General features: G+C 41.0%; 1 protein-coding gene across 4 annotated transcripts in view; it reads left to right on the forward strand.

The window, feature by feature from the left end:
* Positions 1 to 20464, forward strand: part of CACNB2 (calcium voltage-gated channel auxiliary subunit beta 2) — a 410979-nt gene that overhangs the window by 260361 nt on the left and 130154 nt on the right. The window contains exon 1 of one of the 4 annotated variants that reach the window (XM_054020629.1): positions 19602 to 19955. The exons of the other annotated variants lie outside the window; for them this stretch is intronic. Within the exon in view, the coding sequence (XP_053876604.1) occupies positions 19887 to 19955 (69 nt within the window). The 5' untranslated portion in view covers positions 19602 to 19886. Of the gene's footprint in view, positions 1 to 19601; positions 19956 to 20464 lie in introns of those variants that run through there. 4 annotated transcript variants of the gene reach the window in all.

Genomic DNA, 20464 nt, shown 5'->3' on the forward strand with positions numbered 1-20464 from the left:
ATGTTTTTGAAAAGTTGCAGCATTTAATTTTAGCCATTATGTTATTGATCCGTTAATAAATAAGAAATTGAACAAGTAACCTCTAGTTCTAGTTGCAAGACATTAAAAAGACTGACTTTCCACTCTCTTGCATTTTGTGTAGTCATTTACACCAGTACAAAGTGGGTACAACATGATATGATTTTGGTAGCATTTTACACCCTCTTTGTACTCTTTTTGTACAAGAGTAAATTACTATACAAAGTGCCAGGTAGTGAAGAACGAGGCCCAAAATGAATGAGCCATTTTCCGGCCATACTGAAAGGACAGGAGACATTTGATATGATTTTAATCATGCTGCAACTTTTATTATTAGCTATGTGGGACAACCCGGCAGATAAAAGTGTACAGTGCAGGTAACCCCATGTTCATTCAATAACTTCCCAGGGGGCTTCCACCAGCCCCTCTCTTTTTACATCCAGGTCCCGCAGCCAATCCATTGCTGGACCCTTACCATCCACCCTTCCTCGTAGGAGGGTTAAGGTGGGCTATAAGAAAGGAAGGTTGGCTCCCTACCGTACCAAGCATAAGAGCCCCAAGCCCCAACATGCACACCCCATTCCATTCCTATAACCAACATCTCCTTTTTAAGTCCTTTTACTAGGCCATTTATCCGGTCACTGTATACCTTTCCTATGAGGTATACTGTGGACATCTGCCCCACACTTGTAATCACATATAGCCTAACTCCCTTCATGCCACATGTCAATAAATCCTTCCCCGAACCTGCTGTGGGGAAAGCGAAAAAACCTCAACTCCACCTAGGCCAGGGGTGACCAACCTGTGGCTCCGGAGCCACATGTGGCTCTTCAGACTTTAATATGCGGCTGGAGCTACAGGCGCAAACTTTCCAGTGTGCTGGGGGGTGCTCACTGGTCAACCCCTGGCTCTGCCACAGGCCTTGACCCCACTCCACCCCTTCCAGCCACTTCTCCTGAACCTGCCATGCCCTTGCTCCTCCCCCTCCAGAGCTTCCTGCACGCCACAAAACAGCTAATTGGGAGGTGCAGGGAGGGAGGAGGAGGCACTGATCAGCGGGGCAGGGAGGCGTGGGAGATTGGGAGCGGGGTGCTGATTGATGTATTACTGTGACTCTTTGGAAATGTACATTGGTAAATTCTGGCTCCTTCTCAGGCTCAGGTTGGCCACCCCTGACCTAGGCCAATCTGGTGGTAAGGGAAAAATTCCTTCCCAGTCCCCCTGAAACGGGGCTAGTGCAATGCCCACAGCAGGTCTAAACCAAACCTGGTATTTCACCACCTAAAGAGGAGGGAGGGTGGGTGCTGCCTCAGCCGGCTCCATGTGAAAAGGCATTTCACCACATGGGCTGCCCCTTTTAAACTCTTCTGCCCATTCATATTCCACGAGATGAGTCAGTGTCACCCCTTGTCCCCTTTTGCATCAGTTTGACCTCTCTCCGTCCCAGCCCCCAGCCGTAAAACACTGTTCCCTTCATTCAGCCACACAGACAAATTGCCTCCTCCCTCTCAGTCCCGCTTATAGGTGCGGTGCTGGTGCGGTCATTGTAAGGGAATCCTGGAATTTTCTTACTGTTAAGTAAGGATTTAGGAATACAGTTGAAATTTTGGACCCTAACCTAATGAAAGACAAGTATCCTCTTTAGGTGTATGTAGGAGGATGAGGGAAGGAAAGCTATTTAATTCCCTGAGATTTGGCAAGGGAGAGAGACGAAAGTCATAAAAAGCAACTACATTTCAATATTTACAGTGGGCTATTGCTTGAAGGAAGTTTGAAATGTTACAGAAATAGTAAGTTGCTATTATCCTCAGAGATTTGTTGTGGAAAAGTGAGCAAGCTCATGTCTGAAAGATTGAGTTCTTCAGTTCCAGAACCTAAGTTACAAATTGTTGCTGAGTTTACATGGGCAAACATATTTTTGACAAACCTATATGCTTCAGATTTATGCAGAACTGTAAATTTAAAATTATTTCATGCATGACTTTATCATTCCACTGGTATTTAGGCAGAACTCCTAATTGGTTCTGACTTTATAACTGGGTGTTCTGCTTAAAAATCATGAAGTAATTTGAAATCGCACACAGAAAATTTTTAGAACATGATGTACTGAGTCAGGATTCTTAATAGGCAAGTGAGTATCTAGTTTTCTGTATGAATCTGTAGTTTAAGAAGCCATATGTTCTGCATTGAGGAAAAGACACTTATATTGTCATCCCACACAAACAATTACCTATGAGTCGTTACACAACAAACTATAGCCAAAAATGTGACCGCACAGAATCTGTAGATTTTCTTTTAAGTTTAAGTTTGGTGTTTATTTCAAATAATGTTAAAAAATGAATCTGAGGTATTCTGGTATACATGTAAAATTTGATTCTAACATACAAGACCTGAGATTAATGATAAAATTAAAGACAATAAGCTTGAAAACATTAAGAACATAAGAACGGCCATACTGGGTCAGACCAAAGGCCTGTCTAGCCCAGTATCCTGTTTTCTGACAGTGGCCAATGCCAGGTGCCCCAGAGGGAATGAACAGGTAGTAAAGTGATCCATTCCCTGTCACTCATTCCCAGCTTCTGGCAAATAGAGGCTAGGGACACCATCCCTGCCCATCCTGGCTAATAGCCATTGATGGACCTATCCTCCATGAATTTATCTAGTTCTTTTTTGAACCCGGTTATAGTCATGGCATTCACAACATCCTCTGACAAAGAGTTCCACAGGTTGACTGTGTGTTGTTTGTTTTAAACCTGCTTAGTGTAGCTAAATTTGAGTAACAACTTTTCAGTAAAATGAAGTTTGTATAGCTTTTATAGTGTATCTTTAAGATAACTTTACCTGAAATCACCATAGATAAATGTGTTGTCTGTTCTTGCAGAAATGGAAACTTCTGGGGTGCAATTCTGATTCCAATGGCAAAACTCACATCAACTTTAATGTGGCAGGATTTCACCCCTGTAATTCTATTCTTTCCCTTAGAACAGGAGCTCTGTTCTTTCCCTATATATTATTAACATCTGAGTCTTTTTAAATCTCTTTCCCTGTCTCTTTCTGACTGACTTTCTCTTTTTCCCCTTTCCCTCAACTTTTCTTGGAGCCCTTCTTGTTTAATCTATGCAGAATAAGTCTGATACCTGACAGGGGATTTTTCTTTCTGTTGTCAGCCAACATGTTTTTGTGGTTAGAAGGACAGAATATTGCTTCAGGATCATTTTCAAAAGATAAATCAGGAGATTATGGCCACTCTCACTATTCAGGAAAATTAAATGTATCACCTCATGCCACACTTGACGAATGATACATTGTTAAAATCCTCAATAATACTGTACGAGCATTCATTCCTCACTTGAGTTACTCTGTCCTGACTGTAACATCCTATATTGGGAAAGAAAATGTAACCACTGAAAATGCGCCTGTTTGCTCCAGAATGCAGCAGCCTATTTACTAAGCAGCACCAAAGGCTGGAGGCATCTCTTTCCCTTGCTCCAATCCCAAATTAATACAAATTTGAGTTCACAAGGGCATGGTACTAATCTTCACATATCTGAACAAGTGAGTCCAAACTACCTGAAGGACCACTTCTTTCTTAATGACCAGGGACAGTTGAGTTGTCCACAACAAAGGTAAGTTTCGTAAGAGTTGACATGAAGACAGAGCTCTTCTGTGATTGACCTTTAGCTATGAAACTCCTTCAAGAGAGTGATCACAAAAATCTCCCATTGTCTTCTCTCTCCCAAAACATCAGTGAGATGCAAAACCTAATACTAAATGCCAAACATTCTTCTCTAGCTTACAACAGACTACCTGTGTCTGTTTTCTTGTAAGGTGATCAGAGGCAATGGAGATAGGGATTTCTTTTAAAAAAACATGTAAATGTTGGAGAGGTGTCTCAGAGCTGCTTCTGATTGTTGTGTTTTGTTTTTAGGAAAATCATTGTGTTATATTCCTTCTGGTGTTTTCGGTTATCAGATATGCTTCTCTTAAGGTCAGCCAGGATAAGGTATATATGACAATTTGTTATTTGCCTCTAACTTTTCATTAATTTCAGAACAGAGAGAGGCAAATGAGAAAAGCCCACTGTATATGCCAGTTCAGAAACAGATGTAAGGAAAGAAAATAATTTACTTCCTAAAACTTGAAGTGATGCTCATTACCTTTGTAAAGCTTCCACAGTCTAAATAAAGAACAGGTAATTGAATTTGGATTGTACTAGTCAGAGATATGGTACTACATTTTACCACAGAATATTACTATTCATTTTAGAGACTAACAAATTTATTAGAGCATAAGCTTTCATGGGCTACAGCCCACATCTTCGGATGCATCCAAAGAAGTGGGCTGTAGCCCACGAAAGCTTATGCTCTAATAAATTTGTTAGTCTCTAAGGTGCCACAAGTACTCCTGTTCTTTTTGCGGATACAGACTAACACGGGTGCTACTCTGAAAACTATTCATTTTGTAACTTACAATTTGTGTGGGTAGTTTGAAATGAGAGGTTAAAATTGAATATGTTTAGTTTTCTAGATAAATAATTTGCTTAACAAATATCCGTTTCCCTTCAGATATTTTACGTGTCAGGGCAAGTGTATTGTTAGCATTTTTCATTTTAAATGCACATCTGCAAACTCTGTTGCCACCTTCGTATGATAGAAATTTGGCTCCTTTTATGTCTGAATGAGGTCTAATTAGATAATATTAGAACGTTCCAAAATAACAGTTTTTCATCAGAAAATGCTGAGTTGACTAAATCAAAATGTTATATGTGAACATATCAGTTTAGTCAAAAATTTCAGTTGGAAATTATCACATTTCATTTTTCCTGCATTGTTTCCACTTTCATATTCCATTAGCCCATATTGTAAATACCTTAAAAAAACCCTACCAGCCTCCTAAGTCCTTGACAATGCAGTATTGTGCCATTTTTGTTGTGTCCAGTCCGATTTTAAATGTGCTAGTTGATGGGGCTTCTGCCACTTTTCTTGGGAGATTATTGTGTAGGCCAAAGGATCTCACTCTCAGGAAGTTACACGTGATATTCAGTATAATATTTCCCTTTACTTCTAGTTACATTTGCTAACTATTTCCTCTCCCTCCTTGGTGTTTAAAGACTGTAAATGTTTGTAGCCAAGCTATATCTTTTGAACTCTCTCTTTTTAAAATAATTCCTCAAATTGTTGAAGTTATTCTAGATTTACACTGGCATATCTGACAGTAGAATTTGTCCCTCTCATTTTTGTTCAAATTGTCCTTAAAAAGGAATAGTACAAACATCTTTATCATTTCAGTGTTAACTTTGATTCATGTATTCAAAATTGTATTTTATGGGGCATGTTAGCTTCAGTCATATTTTTCCCAAGGTTAGTGTATATATTATCTGCTTTGTAAATTCAGATTTTGTAATTTACAACTCTCCTGAGACAGGTTTAACTGTAGTCTCCATAGTTTTCAAAATCCTTCTAACTTATCTGTATTAACAAGTTGGCTTGATTTTGTTTGAAGATAGATAGATTCTTTCTTTTTTCTAGACTCTTCAATTCTCTGCAATTTGCACATATTCCTCTCATATGTCAGAAAGTTTCTCACACAACAGCAAGTAAACTATGCTGATGGATGCCAATTTCATGTTCTTTAAGCCACACTGGAGAAATTGCTATTACCGTGTGTGTGTGTGTGTGTGTGTGTGTGTGTGTGTAAATGTATGAAAATCCACCCAATGCATTTCAAAACCGATCCTAAAATAAGAACTTGGATGTGACAATTTGCAGCAGTCGAATTATATGCCACTTTCAAACCCCTGCCTTTTGAACCCCCTTAATTATCCAGCAGTACAAGTGACAAAGAAAGTAATAATTCCATTCTTACTTTGCTGAGATGTGACAATTTATAGGGCATATTTTGCCATGAGAAAAGAAAGATTCACATCTCTTTTTTTGCTATTGAAGAAGTCTAGAGGTCAGATATTGTAGCACTTAATACATTTTAGTTCTCATGTTGAGTCAACCTCTAATTAACAAATTAATATGTTAAGTGAAAACAGGGCAAAGAGGTTAGAAATAATAAAGTCTAAAAATGGGAAATACAGGGAAAAGAAGAGTGATCCACCCCTCTGTTCATCAGAGGTAATCTGTCATTATCATGCAGATTAAAAAAAAACTGTAAATCAACTGAATTAGAATTCAGGATTGTTCCTTTTTAGCCTAATAAATGAGCCTGCTCTTTTGGATTGCAGGTTTCATTTTAATAGCACAAATCTGTTTATTACCTGAGGCAGAAAATCTATAAATATCTAAGTTTAAAATTTTGGAATGACTTTTCCATGTGCATCTTATTGTATAACCTAAGGCAATGACCTCTAATAATATATTATATGATGCAGCTGAAAATAGGTGTGTGGAGTATGTAAGGGACACGTGAAAGTAATTTGAATGGCACAGCATGTTCCAGTGAATTAAGCATAGAATTGGGAGCCAGGAGCATCAGAGTTAAAATCCTAGCTTTACTACTGAATAACTGTGTGGTCTTAGACTGGTCACTTACACACACTGTGCACTTCCCCATCTGTAAAATGGGGGTGGTATTTGGTCATCTTGGAGAGGATGTGAGATTTAATTAGTTAATGGAAATACAAATCTGTATACACAGCAGGTGCTGAATACTATTTTTTGGAAGCTGGGTTTTCTCCAAAAAGTTCTATAAGTTTTTGGGATATGTACAAAGTAAGATTCTTAAAACAGGATGTATTGAGCAAAGGAACTATGTTTGAAAGACAGATACATTCTAACATGTGGAGATGATTCTATAGAGATGTGACTCCTACACCCATAGCAATTCCTTGCGCTATCTCACATGGCATCCAAGTGTTGGATTCTGCCCTGTCGACTCCTGCTGCCATTGGACAAAAGTGGGGGAGGAAGCATGATGGGTTAAATGACTGGTTCTCTCCTGCCAGGGTTGTGGGCTGCTTCTCTTTGTTGCTGTTTTTTCCCCATATGACAACAGGATGTGTGGTTGTTTTCCACCTTCCATCTGATATCCAGAGGTCTTGTTTGGGGATTTAAATTACCCTTATTGCAGTATTGTTGTGGTTGGTGTATTAAAAATGATCCAATGCAAGGTCACTGTAACTCAATTGTCTCTTTGGGCATGGGCCTCCAAGACACATGTTTCAAGGTCCCGTCATTTCATGTCTTCTACCTTAGGAAGCAACAAGTTTGGTCTCTGGCTTCCAGGTAGGGCCCCTGTGCAGGCCTGAGGGCATAGCAGGGACAGTGCCCATATACCTACCCTCACATTTGTGGAATGCAGGGCCATTGATGCCCAGATGAAATCCACACGCTAACAGCCCTACAGGGTAGTTGAGGGGAATGGTTCCCATTGGTTAAGGGTTTTAATACAGTTTCAGACTCTGCATTTAACTGTACTATGGCTGTGTGCATCTAATTTTTTTCTGTGTCCACATAAACAAGCATTTATAGAGGATCTCATTTTATCCCAAAACAAAATGGGCCAGTTTCTTCTACCTTCATCCAGTTGTAAGCTGTGGAGGCCCAGATATCTACACTCAAAACTCCCACTGACATCAATAGATTTTAAGCTCTGGTAACGTTTATATGAGTAGGCCCAGTATATTTCTTCCAAAACAGTCTCTGAACCTAAGCAAGAAGTGTCCTAAACTTGATATCAATCAAAAATATGATGTCAGTAAACAGCTATATAAATATAAATTCTTAAGCTAGGTCACAGAGCCCTTGCTCTGTAAAGTAACTTCCAAGCTCTGGAATTTCCTGGAAACAGACTGTAATTCTACTTTTCACTGAAATGAGAATGTGCCAGAATCCTGCTAGGTGACAAAGGGACATGTCATCCCACTCCATCCCAATGGAAAACCAGGGACAAAGAACAAACATCATTGAGAACTCTGCTGTTCACCTCACAAGATTTACCTCCCAACAGAGAAGGTAGGGGGTTTGGCTCTCTGAACCTGTGGATATCCCAAGACCAGGTGGCAATCCAGCACCTCCTGGAGTATCAGCAAAAGCCCAGTGCCTCTGTTTTGTTCCCTAACCCTGCTCTACATTACCTGGGTTATCCTTGGGAGCTATGCTGCTACACCCTTTCAGCCAGTGGCTCCTCCAGAACATTCCTTAGGGGGCTTCCTGAGGTAATAAAGATGCAGATCTTATTTTTAGAAGTATGAGAATTATTTTGTCACCAGTTGTTTTCAACCATTCCCCCCCCCCCCCACCACCGCACTGACCCCTCCCCATGAGGCTCCCACTGTTCTCACCCTATCTAGGGGAGGTTTTCTTCACAACAATAAAATCTACAGGCTTTATTAAAAAAAAAACAAGCTTTGAAGAACAATTGAGGGGTATATCTCTGCACTCCCATTTTCACCCCACCTCTCCAGCTGGTTCTTTGCATCCTACACCATCCTCTGGTTTGGGAAACACTGATCTAGAGAAATCAGCACAGGATTAGGAGTCAAGAACTCTTGGCTATTAATTCTACCTATATCAATGACTACCTGTGTGGCCTTGCAAAAATCATTTGATCTCTGTTTCTGTTTCTCCATCTGAAAAAAAGAATAATAATTTATAAAGTATCTGACAGGCTGAGATGATTAATCAGTAAAATACTTTGAACTTGTTAAGTGCTATAACAAGATGTCTGTTGCTTAAACCATGGATCTAATGGTAGGACTACATTTGTGAATTTTTCCCCTCTATTTAATTACTTTGACCCAGAATTTGTCAATAATTAGATATTAGATACTTAATCAGGTACATGTGTGGATTTTATTATCCTATACAATACATTATACACAGTTGGGAGGGGGGATTTTTTTTTCATAAGAAACCTTAAATGCCACCATCATATAATATTTTCAGTGACATAAAAATCATCATGCCGTGTATCTGATCTTACAAAGAATAAAATACTTCTATGTGGTGCACATGCCAGTATTCTCTTAACAGGTAAGAATTTATTTTACAAGGGCGCAAAAAAAAAAAAAACAAAAAAAACCACACACACACAACAACCCAGAACCAGTTGGCAATGTCCTGTATCTTTGTGAGTCAAGTCAAGCTATCTTGGCCAAAACCAAAGATGGTTGGGCTCTACATAATAATAAGTTTGCCTTAGAAAATATAGTGGTATTCAAGATGAGTATTAAAAAGAGTATGTTTGGATTTGATTGGATAGACTTTACGTGTTTTTGAAACTATATCATTTGCTTACTTATCAAAACAGAAATGAATGGTTTGATCAGGTGGGAAATGGCTGTCTTTTTAAGGCAAATATTTCTATTCATGATTCACTAATTAGTTCCAAATTAATTCACAGTTTTAAGTACAGTGCTAATGGAATCTTATTGCTAGGTGAACTGATTCAGTAAAATAGGAACCAACCTGAACCTTCACTTAAAAAATATATTTGGTCAATTTTCTCTGATTTTATCCGCTCCATTTTCAGTCACCTCTGACCAGGACTGAGAGCAGAACTGTGGAAAAGACCTTTATGAAGGCACAAGTACAACTTAGATTTGTGGTTGCAGCTTCAATTTATAGTGCAGTTGTACCATGTGGGTTAAGGCCAGACAAAAAATTGTTGTGGATGAGAGAGCCCTATTTCTGCAAATAAATAAAGAGGAGCTAACTAGATGTCAAAATTCATTGTGACTTCGTACATCACATTTGTCAAATCAGTACATTATATGGGACACTCTAGGAGGTTATTGGTAAATAATTGGATTCAAATTATTTTAATTTACATGAAAGGAGAATAAACCAAGCAACTTTTTTCTGATAGCGAATTTTTGAAACCAGTATGTACTCAGAATATTTACTTTGTATCTTTTCTCAACTTGCCTTGATATGGGATTTTTTGTTTGTTCCTTCGACTTTCTCTTGCTCAAAGACAAGTGACTTAGTGATAGGGCATACTTCTTTGTCTTGTGAGTTGTATGTAGTTTCATTTATCTTGGTTACCTTCAAAGTGATAATTTCCAATTGTGCAGAACATTATCTACTTTAAATAACATAAAGTTTGCTTTCCTTTATTCCAAAAAAACATAGAGACCAAGTGAAGATAAAGATAATAGTCCTTGTCTTACTTTTAATTGCTGGGTATGATTTATTTCCTAAAATGATACGTATCAGTTGTGCTAACCATGGGGAATTATTAAGTGGACAAAAAGTATGTGATTGAAAATGCTTCCTCTGATGGTCCATGTATCTGCCAAGAAAGTAGATTGGTTTATTTTTTGTGTAACAAAGCTCCATTTGAGAGTCAGTGTATTTTCTATTGCACAGCTGCATCTATTTTCACTCCTAATTCCAAAATCCTCACAGTCAATGATTTAGGGAGGTTATATTAAGAACAGGGTTCTGACCTCCAGGGATGCATGCATTTATCAGACCAAAACCCGGGATCGCCCGGCCGCTATGCCTAAGGTTACCATACTTAACAAATAAAAAAAAAAGAGGACCCTCCACGGGGTCCTGGCCCCGCCCATTTCCCACCCCCAGCCCCGCTCCGACTCCGCCCCTTCCCCGTCCCAACCCCGCCCTAACTCTGCCCCTCATCCCTCCCACTCCCAGCCACACAGAAAGGGCTGCCCGAGCGCTACCGGCTTCACGGTTTGCCGGGCAGCCCCCAGACCCTGTGCTCCCGGCTGGCGCTTCCCCAGTGCAGCTGGAGCCTGGGAGGGGAAGCGCCCAGCCGGGGGCGCAGAGTCTGGAGGCTGCCCGGCAAACCGTGAAGCCGGTAGCGCTTGGGCTTCGGGCAGCCCCCTTGCCTCCGGACCCTGCGCCCCCAGCCAGGCACTTCCCCTCCTGGGCTCCGGCGGTGCAGGGTCCGGAGGCATGGGGGCTGCCCGAAGCTGGTAGCGCTCAGGCAGCCCGGCTCTTAAACAGAGCCGAAGAGTCAGGGAAGGAGCAGAGCAGCCGCGGGAGGGGAAGTGCCTGGCCGGCATTTTCCCGGACATGTTCGGCTTTTTGGCAATTCCCCCTGGACGGGGGTTTGATTGCCGAAAAGCCGGACATGTCCGGGAAAAACCAGACGTATGGTAACCCTAGCTATGCCCAAATAAATTTGTTAGTCTTTAAGGTGCCACAAGGACTCCTTGTTTTTGCTGATACAGACTAACATGGCTACCCCTCTGAAAAGGGTTCTGTCAGTAGCAGAGGGTGCAGAGATAGTATCAAGTTTATGCAAAAGGGAAAAGTAAGGCAATGATTTGTATGTAGAAAAATAAATTCTTTCCAGGCTTTTGTGAACTTCTTAGGACTTGGGATCTGGTTCTGCCTTCAGATACTTTGACTTAACTTTCTTTGAATTGAGTGGGAACTGGACCTGCATGACTAAGGCAGTGTTCTGGCAAAAAGGTACTACTAATGTCCTGAATGTTTTGACTCCTCAGTGTATGAGCTCTCAGGATGAAACTCTCCATAGAAAGAGTTAGTTATGCCATGCAGTAGCCATGCATACAGTCAATAAAGGGATTGTGTGGATTAAAGTGCTCTCCTTTGTCTGGATGGACAGTCAAACCTTTGTGTGTGTATCTTCTCTTTTGTTGTGGAGCATCGGTATTGCTAGGCCACCTTTTGAGACCTTGTGTGCAGTTTTGCAGTAAGGGATTTCCAGGGATAAAACCCATGGGTTGAGATAGGAAAAACAAAACAATGTGTCAAGAATAAGAATCCTGGAAAGACAAAGTATAGGAAATAGCTGCTTCTTGGTGACTGAGCAAAGGAGCCTTAATTGAGGTTTCTGCAAGAAAGTGGTTTATGACCACCTTAGTTCAAATAAACAAGACTAGGGTACAAGTTTACTAGAAAATACATTGATTCTGTCACTGATTTCTGCTCCAACCAGAAAGTGACTTACAAGGCCCCAAAATCTACACCGATTGCATAACCCAATTTTGCTATTGCCTTATCTTAGTGATAGTTTCTATTTTTAAAAGAACAAGGTGTTCAGATTCTGCATATGTAGAAGGCCATGTACGTAGATAGATGTGAGTTAGCTGTAAGGATAGATAGCAAAGCTTTTAGGGAATTTTCTATCTGAATGATTTTCTGATAGAAAATTTTCCATTGCAAAATTTTGATTTTTGCAAAAAGGAAATTAAAAAAAAAATTCAGTTTCTGGTCTTCTAAATACAGACCCCACCCCAACCCTCAACCTCAAGAATCACTTGTCACAAAATATTTTGTGTTTTTTTACTTTGTCCCAATTTGGGATGATTTTTTTCCCCCAAAACCACAATTTTTCCCCTTGAAAGGATTTCCTGTTTTCCAGCCAGCTCTAATAAATAGGTCTGCTAAACCTTTTTTTGATGTGTTTACAAGACCTAAACTATAGGGCTGTTGTCACTCAACATTGACCTTTAGAAAAGATGTGTTCATCTATCTTATATATTTAGCAAGACCACCTGCATCTTATATTGTGAAGAGTTCTCTACTGTGGATTTTAAACTAACTCTGTTGGGCAGTTGGCATTCCCTGAGGCCTTGGCAGTTGCTATGCACTATTAACTTGTTTTAAATTACGTATGCTATATGTTACTTTCAGATCCAAATAGAACTGACTGGAAATGAGTACACCTCTACCCCGATATAACGCTGTCCTCGGGAGCCAAAAAATCTTACCGCCTTATAGGTGAAACTGCATTATATCGAACTGCTTTGATCCGCCGGAGTGTGCAGCCCCGCCTCCCGTCCGTCCGTCCCCCCCCGGAGCACTGCTTTATCACGTTATATTCGAATTCGTGTTATATTGGGTCGCGTTATATCGGGGTAGAGGTGTACTATGAAATACCAAAAGGGAGAGTGGGGAATTTTAGTGATTTTTTTCCCATAAGAACTCTGAATTCCTCTTTTAGCAAACAAAGGTCTTGTTGTTATGTCTTATTAACAATTTCCATGCAATGTTAGATTCTTTTTGGTAAGTATTCTTCACAGATTAATGTTCTAATGAAGAGTTTGTAGGGAGGAAAAATGAGGAAATTTGGGTGTAATGACTGGTGAAATTACAGGAACATAGGAACCTACAATTATAGAAACTTCTTACTGAGAAATGAGTGAAAGCCTTGAGGGGTTTCACTTATCATGTTGAAGTGTTTGTACACTGTCATTTACAACACAACATGTTTCTGATCTGAATGCATACATTGTAATGCTAAATTAACATTAACATGAGTGGTTAGCACTGGAATTATTTGGTATTTTAAATACTGATGCAATCTATTGTTTTATGAGGTACAATATCTGTTTATTGTGGTGGTTAATATTTAAACATCAGCAAGCCAAATAGTCTTTAATAAGCATCTTTCTTGGTAGGATTTCAACCTTTCTTTTCAAATAATTTCTTCCATTTAGGGGAGAGTCATGTTCAAAAGTTGCCAATGCACTTGGGGTAATGAGTGATTCATGAAGCCTATTTAGAAGAAATTGTTAAACAAATATTTTAAATTATGATAGCAAGCACAATGAGCTAGATGCAGATATCCAAGAAAGGACAGTCCCTGCACAGATGAGGACAAATATCTAAAATGCCAAATACAAAGATGAAATCCTCTCCACTTCTATTCAATAGTCCCCTGTTTCTACATCAATGGATTGCATTAGCCCTTTTGGCTCCTGCATCACTCTGTGAGCTCAAGGTCAGCTGATTAACTACCAAGATCCCCATGCCTTTTTTGGAGTCACTACTTCTTAGAATAGAGTCCTCCTTCCTGTAAGTGTGGTCTACCTTCTTCGTTACTAGCTATATAACTTCACACTTGACCTCATGAAATGGCATATTGTTAGCTTGTGCCCAGCTTTCCAAGTTGTCCAGATCGCTCTGTATCCGTGACTTGTCCTCTTCATTATTTATCATTAAGGCTCCGTGTTTGTCACAGAGGTCATAGATTCTGTGCCTTTCTGGAACATCCATGACTTCTGCAGCGGCTGGTGTGCCTGGCTGGGGGCCGCCTGAGCAGCTTGGGCAACCCCTGGGCCAGTTGCATCAGCTGCTGCTGGGGGAGTCAATGGGAGCTGCAGCCAATAGGAGCTGCAGAACCGAGGTTTGGGGTGGAGCGGAGGCAGCACATGGAGCTCAGGAGCCAAGTAGGAAGCCTGCCCCGGCCCCGCCAACCCCACCCAGCACCTGTCGCTCCGCCCCGGGCCGCACCCCTGCTCCTGAGCACCCACGGTGCCCCTCCTGGGCCACACCCATGCCCCCCAAGGAACTGAGAGGGACATTGTGACTAGACTTTGTGGTTGCCAAGCTACGGAGAATTAATGGCCAGTACCAAAGGAGCCAAGAATTGTTGATGAATAGCCCTTTAATGAATATTGGATCTCTCTTTTCTTTTTAACTTCAGTTTAGTTTACTTCACAAATTCAAAATGGCACTACTGAAATAAATGACTTGGTATTTTTTCAATAAACATTGATCCCTGATTATTTAGTTCTAATATAAATAGAATGTATAATTTTCAAAATAATATCCTATTAATGAAGATGTTAGTGGGGCATTCCTTCAAATAGTCATTCAAATAAGTTATATTTCCTAGATCTCTAGAAGAAAATATCGCATATACGGAGTTCACACATTCACCATCTGTAGCTTCTTTGCCCAACAGTGGGACTGATTGACAGCTTATCTTCAGAATTCCAAGCATTGCCCCTGATTTTCCATATAATGAAGCAAATTGCAGCTACCATCAACTTTAATAAGGAGTTTTGTGGCCCACAGATTTCAGCTTGCAATGTTGCAACTTAATCTGACTGGCTGGAATTGAATGTTGGCACAAGTAATCTCTAAGGGACATACATCTATGTTAAAGATGAATATGACTGAAGGTCCATGTTTAGTACTCTCTGGATTATATTTTGGTCATTGCTGATCTATGGGGAGTTAGCTGAGACACAGCATTTCATTTTGCAGCAACTGAGGACTTGAATAAATGTATCCTTTTGGGTTTAATATTGTTTTTCAACATTAAATGAATAAAGACATAAGGAAACATACTACAACATGCTATTTTATGATGAATAAATATGTTTAAATGCCATATGTATTATATCTGAGTAGGGGAGATGGGAAGAATATATCTAAAACCTTCCTCAGACCTCCAAAGTTTCTCTTTCATCAACAGAAGTTGGTCCAATAAAATATATTACCTTGCCCACCGTGTGTGTGTGTGTGTGTGTGTGTGTGTGTGTGTGTGTGTCGCTCTCTCAAATTATATATATATTCTGATGTTCTGTACCTCCTGGGAACACCCTACACCCCAATGTTCATCTTTATAAATGCATTGGATACCATTCAATCATAAGTTTGTCAAGTTGGGTGTCTGCAAGACAAAGGTTCCTAAGGTTGTGTCTGGGACCGGAGATATTGTCTAGTGTCATTCGGCTGCACTATCCAAGAAGCATCTTACATGCCAGAGGCTGTGCGTGAACAGACCAGGAGTGGGGGGTTCTCACAGCAGAGCAGGGTAAGGCTGGCTCCCAGAGTCGAAGATTGGAGTGACCTAGCAGATCACCGGTCCAGATATCACCAGACGGGAACGTCCCATATATATTTGAGAGACACTCTCTCTCTCTCTCTCTACCTGGCAACTCTATATCCAGGGCGTACTAGGGTATCAGAAGACATAAGAAAAATGAAAAAGACCTACTCTCAAAAAATCATCTAATCAAGGAGTTTCTACATGCAAGTAAAGCACATAGAAATTCAGCAACAGGATGAAACACTTCAAACATGAAGGAATTTAATAAGACAGCCATAGCCTGCAGGCAGAGGGGAAGTACCTACTCCAATGTAGTCACATTGGAACTACAAATACTTTAAATGCATGGATTCATACTCCAAAATAATACCTTAGATCTGAAATAAACAATACTGTGTTTAAGTGAAGATCTAAGGAAAGGGAGCATGAGTCAGTGTAATGATGATGAATAAGGGAAGCACTGATTTTACCTGTGATGTGGAGTGTGGGGGGGGAACAGGATTTGGCCTTGAGATCTGCCCAATACCAGATGGATTCCTGTAAATGCTGATGCTAATAACATCTGAGCAGCCAAAGAGACCATGGTAACATCTAGCACTAGAGCTATTCTATATTCCAGGAGAATGGAATGTAAACCTTCTGAACCAGGACAAAACCTGGGTGGCTTGGCTCAAGAGGAGCTAGGGGAAGGATCCAGCCTGCACCCAGCTTTAATAACCCCCGAGGACAGTACACTTCTCTCTGCTGTGATGAATAGCTTCTTGGCCTGCATAGGTACAGATCAAATTGACCTTAGGCCCACCATTTTCCTGGCTTGCCCTGCCCTTTGGCCTCTGTCCTCATGTGCTGGGGGCACAGAAGTTGTTCTGTGCAGAGTTCCAAAGTCCTGTCTGTAGCAACCTTGAGGTTCATTAAATAACAAACCAGTGAATGAGAAAGGAATATAACTTTAATAAAACAAACTGGAGAGCATCTTTGGTGAACTGCTGCACACAGCCTTTTCCTGTGTTCATAATACTGTCCCTTATGACAGAGTGTCTCTAAATTATAATCTTCTACAGACATATCTCTACATTGTTCTCCACCTTTTTACAGCAAATCTACATCTCTCTGTGTTTGCCGTTAGCAAAATAATCTTGTTTAGCAGTGTGATTTGTACATGCAGCACGAAATTAAGCTGGATCATTGTAACATTTTAGGAGTGTGGAGGGATTGTGGCCAACCTTGTACACAGCCAGCGCATTACACGGACTCACTGGCCCAAAAGGAGAAATTAGCTGTCTATGTACAATTTTAGCAGACCCAGCTCAGTTGAGCAGGCAGCCTGACCAGTTGGGGCTGAGGGTTCTACTTCCCAGCTCTCTGACTTTTCATGGGGATCAAAAACCATTTATACTGCCTTTTTCTAGTGTTGCCCAGGGGGAAGAAAAGCTAATAATAATAAAAAAGGTAATATCACATTCTGGAATGGAAAAAATACTATGTATTCATAAAGGAGGCACATTAGAATTCCTGTGGAAATTATAAAAGTAGTTTTTTGTTTTTGTTTTTTTTCAGTTTTTAAAATACCATTCAAGGTCTGATTGTGTGGCTAGGTATAGACCTGAAATAGAGGCAGTGTGGAGTTACATCTATGGGAGCTGTAGGAAACAATCTTCCTGAAGCAGGTACAATACCCTTGGGACTCCTGAGTGCCCAGAGAGTCCACAGCCGCTGCACCGCCATTAGGCTGTATTTGGATGAGGATTCTTCTTAACATTTCCAACTGTTGCAGCTGCACTGTTGTTGGTAATGATGGGAGAACTGATACTGGCCACTAGTGTATTAAGCACAGTGTCACCTAACACCATTTAGAGGAGATATAAGTGATGCAGTTAAAATAGGGTTACCATACGGATTTTCCCGGACATGTCCGGCTTTTTGGGCCTCAAATCCCCGTCCGGATTTGGGGGGAAATCCCAAAAAGCCGAACATGTCCGGGAAAATAGGGACATGTGGGGCCGGCGGTGCTGGGCCGGTGGGTGCTGGGCCCGGGGCTGGGGCTGGGCTGTGCTGGGCCGGGGCCGGCGGTGCTGGGCCGGTGGGTGCTGGGCCCGGGGCTGGGCTGTGCTGGGCCGGGGGCCAGCGGTGCTGGGCTAAGGGCCGGGCCGGAGGCTGGCGGTGCTGGGCCGGGGGCCAGGGCCGGGCCGGCAGTGCTGGGCCAGGCCGGCAGTCCTGGGCGGGCCGGGGGTGCTCGGCCCGGGGCTGGCACCCCAGGGCCCGAGCTGAACCAGGCTGGAGACGCTGGGGCTGGGGCCGGGGCCGGCGCCGGCCGCCGGAGGGAGCCGCTCGGTTGGGGGTGGGGGGTAGACTGGGCCGCGCCTCCTCCCCCCCCCAGTTTACCTGCTGCCTGCTTCAGGCTTCCCGCGAATCAAATGTTCGCGGGAAGCAGGGGAGGGGGCGGAGTTGGGGCGGGGACTTTGGGGAAGGGGTGGAATTGGGCGGGGCCCCGTGGAGTGTCCTCTTTTTGGACACTCAAAATATGGTAACCCTAAGTTAAAACCTCTCTTGTTGTACTACTTTTCTGCCATTGTAGCCACTAGTGAAGCTGTATCAGTAGTAGCAATGGTGAGAAATTTTAAGAAAATAAACTAATGTAGACAAGGACTTTAAGATGTACAGAACCTCTGGTACTTCTCCTAACAGACAAGACTATCTAAAATATTCAAGATAGAAATGTGTGTTTTATTTTATTTTTACTTCCTTGTGTGGGTGCTTTTTTGTGCCTTTCCTTAGCATAGTAAGTGTTTTGGTTGTGAAGTCTCCCCTGCCTCCACCCCATTGTTAATTAGAAAAATTAGCCTAATATATGTATTGCATTCACAGTAAGCAAAACATTTATTGAAGAGTAGTTTCCTGGATGTCAGTTCAAAGGCAGCTTCATCAGAATTCAAAATTATAACTATTATAACTTCTAGAGAAAAGTTTTTGAAAGTTAAGAATTCTCCCTTTCTTTTAAACTACTAATATAGGGTCAAAGTATGTTAGCAGTTACACGGGTAGCGTAAATCCAGAGTATTCCAATGGCTGTAGGGGAGTTACTTCTGTTTTTCACAGACATAAATAAGAGCAGAATTTGGTCCTTAGACATTCCCAGCCACATGCCTCTAATTCTTTAAGAAGGTCTGACTTACTATACCAGATTTTTTGTGACTGCTGCTCTCAGCTAGAATTTCCTATTATCCTGCCTTTTTCATGTAACTGAATTTATATAAAAGGCAGACACTCCAAAGTCAGCTAGAGTGAGATTTTCTTTTGCACTTAGATTGTGCATAGCTGCCTGTGAATTTGTGTCATGAATGTCCTAGTTGAACACACAGAGCTATGTCAATCACTTACCATTTTGGGCAATGATTATAGGTTATGACTGACTAAACCAAATTAAAACTAAATGCACAAAACTAAATATATTTTTGACCTTTAGCATCCAGTATTTGTGTGTGTATGTGTGTGTTGCAATTATTCACTGCTTTTCTTACCTACTGGTTTCTAGTGTGGGAAAAATGACACAATTAGTAGGTCAAACTCTTCTTGTACATCAGAGTAAACAGAATAAATTGGTTTTATTCGAGATTTACATTGTAACTGAGATCAGAATCTGACTCAGTGTTTTAAATTGGGACTGAGGAGCATATATGACAGAACTGGATTTTCTGAGAGAGAAATGTAGTTTGATAAGTGATAAAAATAAGACACTGTAACAGCTATTCCAGATTTGGAGGGACCTTGCTATTTTCCAGCTGTTTACCCTTGAGATGTAAAATGGCAATTTGACATAGACTAACAACACAGTGTGATGTGAGCATCTGCGTAAAAGGCTGTACATATGGAGCATGCCCAGTGATGTGAAAAGCCTCTTACCCCACCCCCATCCAATCTCTGAAGAGATGAAATGAACTTTGTACTTGTAAATATCACTGAATACATTTTGCACCGGATTTTAAAAGGTTCTCCTATAAATACTATTTTTAACAGGCAAAAAAAAAAATTAAATAAATAACAACAAAGACCTTTTCCTGTATGATCTCCTGCATTGAGTTGAAACATCTCTTACAATATACTTGAACCAATATACTGGGCTTTTTTTCATTATTAAAGTCTTTTTTACTGGCATTGGAAAATTTAAGTATTTACTTGCACTAAATACTTCAGAACAGGGTGTCTGAAAGCTTGAAGGGCAGAGGAAAGAGAAGGAAGGAGCTTGCAGCAGAGCATGGATAGGAAAGGAGCAGTGATTCTGCGGTGCTCAGTGTGCACATGTTTTGTGAGAATCAGTGCCGGGCGCTGCAGCTGCGGACAATAACTGAGCTGTCTGGCTAATGAAGGCCACCTGGATCAGGCTTCTGAAAAGAGCCAAAGGAGGACGGCTGAAGAATTCTGATATCTGTGTAAGCCCTATGTTTTCATTGTTAGTATATTTATTTATTAATTGTACAGTAAGGGAAGACAGTTGCTTTCATTCTGTTTGAATTAGCAGAATTCTCTTCTTGTGATTGTAAGATGAGACAAAAATCAGAGCTGCAACTATTCTGGTATTCTGACTAGTTCCATTGTAACAATACTTGCACACAGGTGTTGAGCTGAGACACATTTAATCAGCTGGAACTTGATTTGTGGTCATTTGCATGTTTTTGCTAAAGGGCTGAGATGGATTTGAGCCATGTTCATTTCTGATGGGAAGAGTGTTAGGTGCCCTAAAATTAAAATGGAAGGCATGGGTTAAAGCTCTCTGCAGTGATCTTGTGTAATAGTAATTGTTAATACTGACTTTGCATTTTTTTATTCAATCTGTTCTGTCACTGGCATTAAAATATCCTTGTTTATGGTTTTGATTTTTATGGAGCTATCCTTGAAACTGTTGTATGTCCTTCAGCCCTGCACTGCACCACTGCCGTTG

The sequence above is a fragment of the Malaclemys terrapin genome, chromosome 2 (assembly GCF_027887155.1).
Source record: "Malaclemys terrapin pileata isolate rMalTer1 chromosome 2, rMalTer1.hap1, whole genome shotgun sequence".
NCBI lineage: Eukaryota > Metazoa > Chordata > Testudines > Emydidae > Malaclemys > Malaclemys terrapin.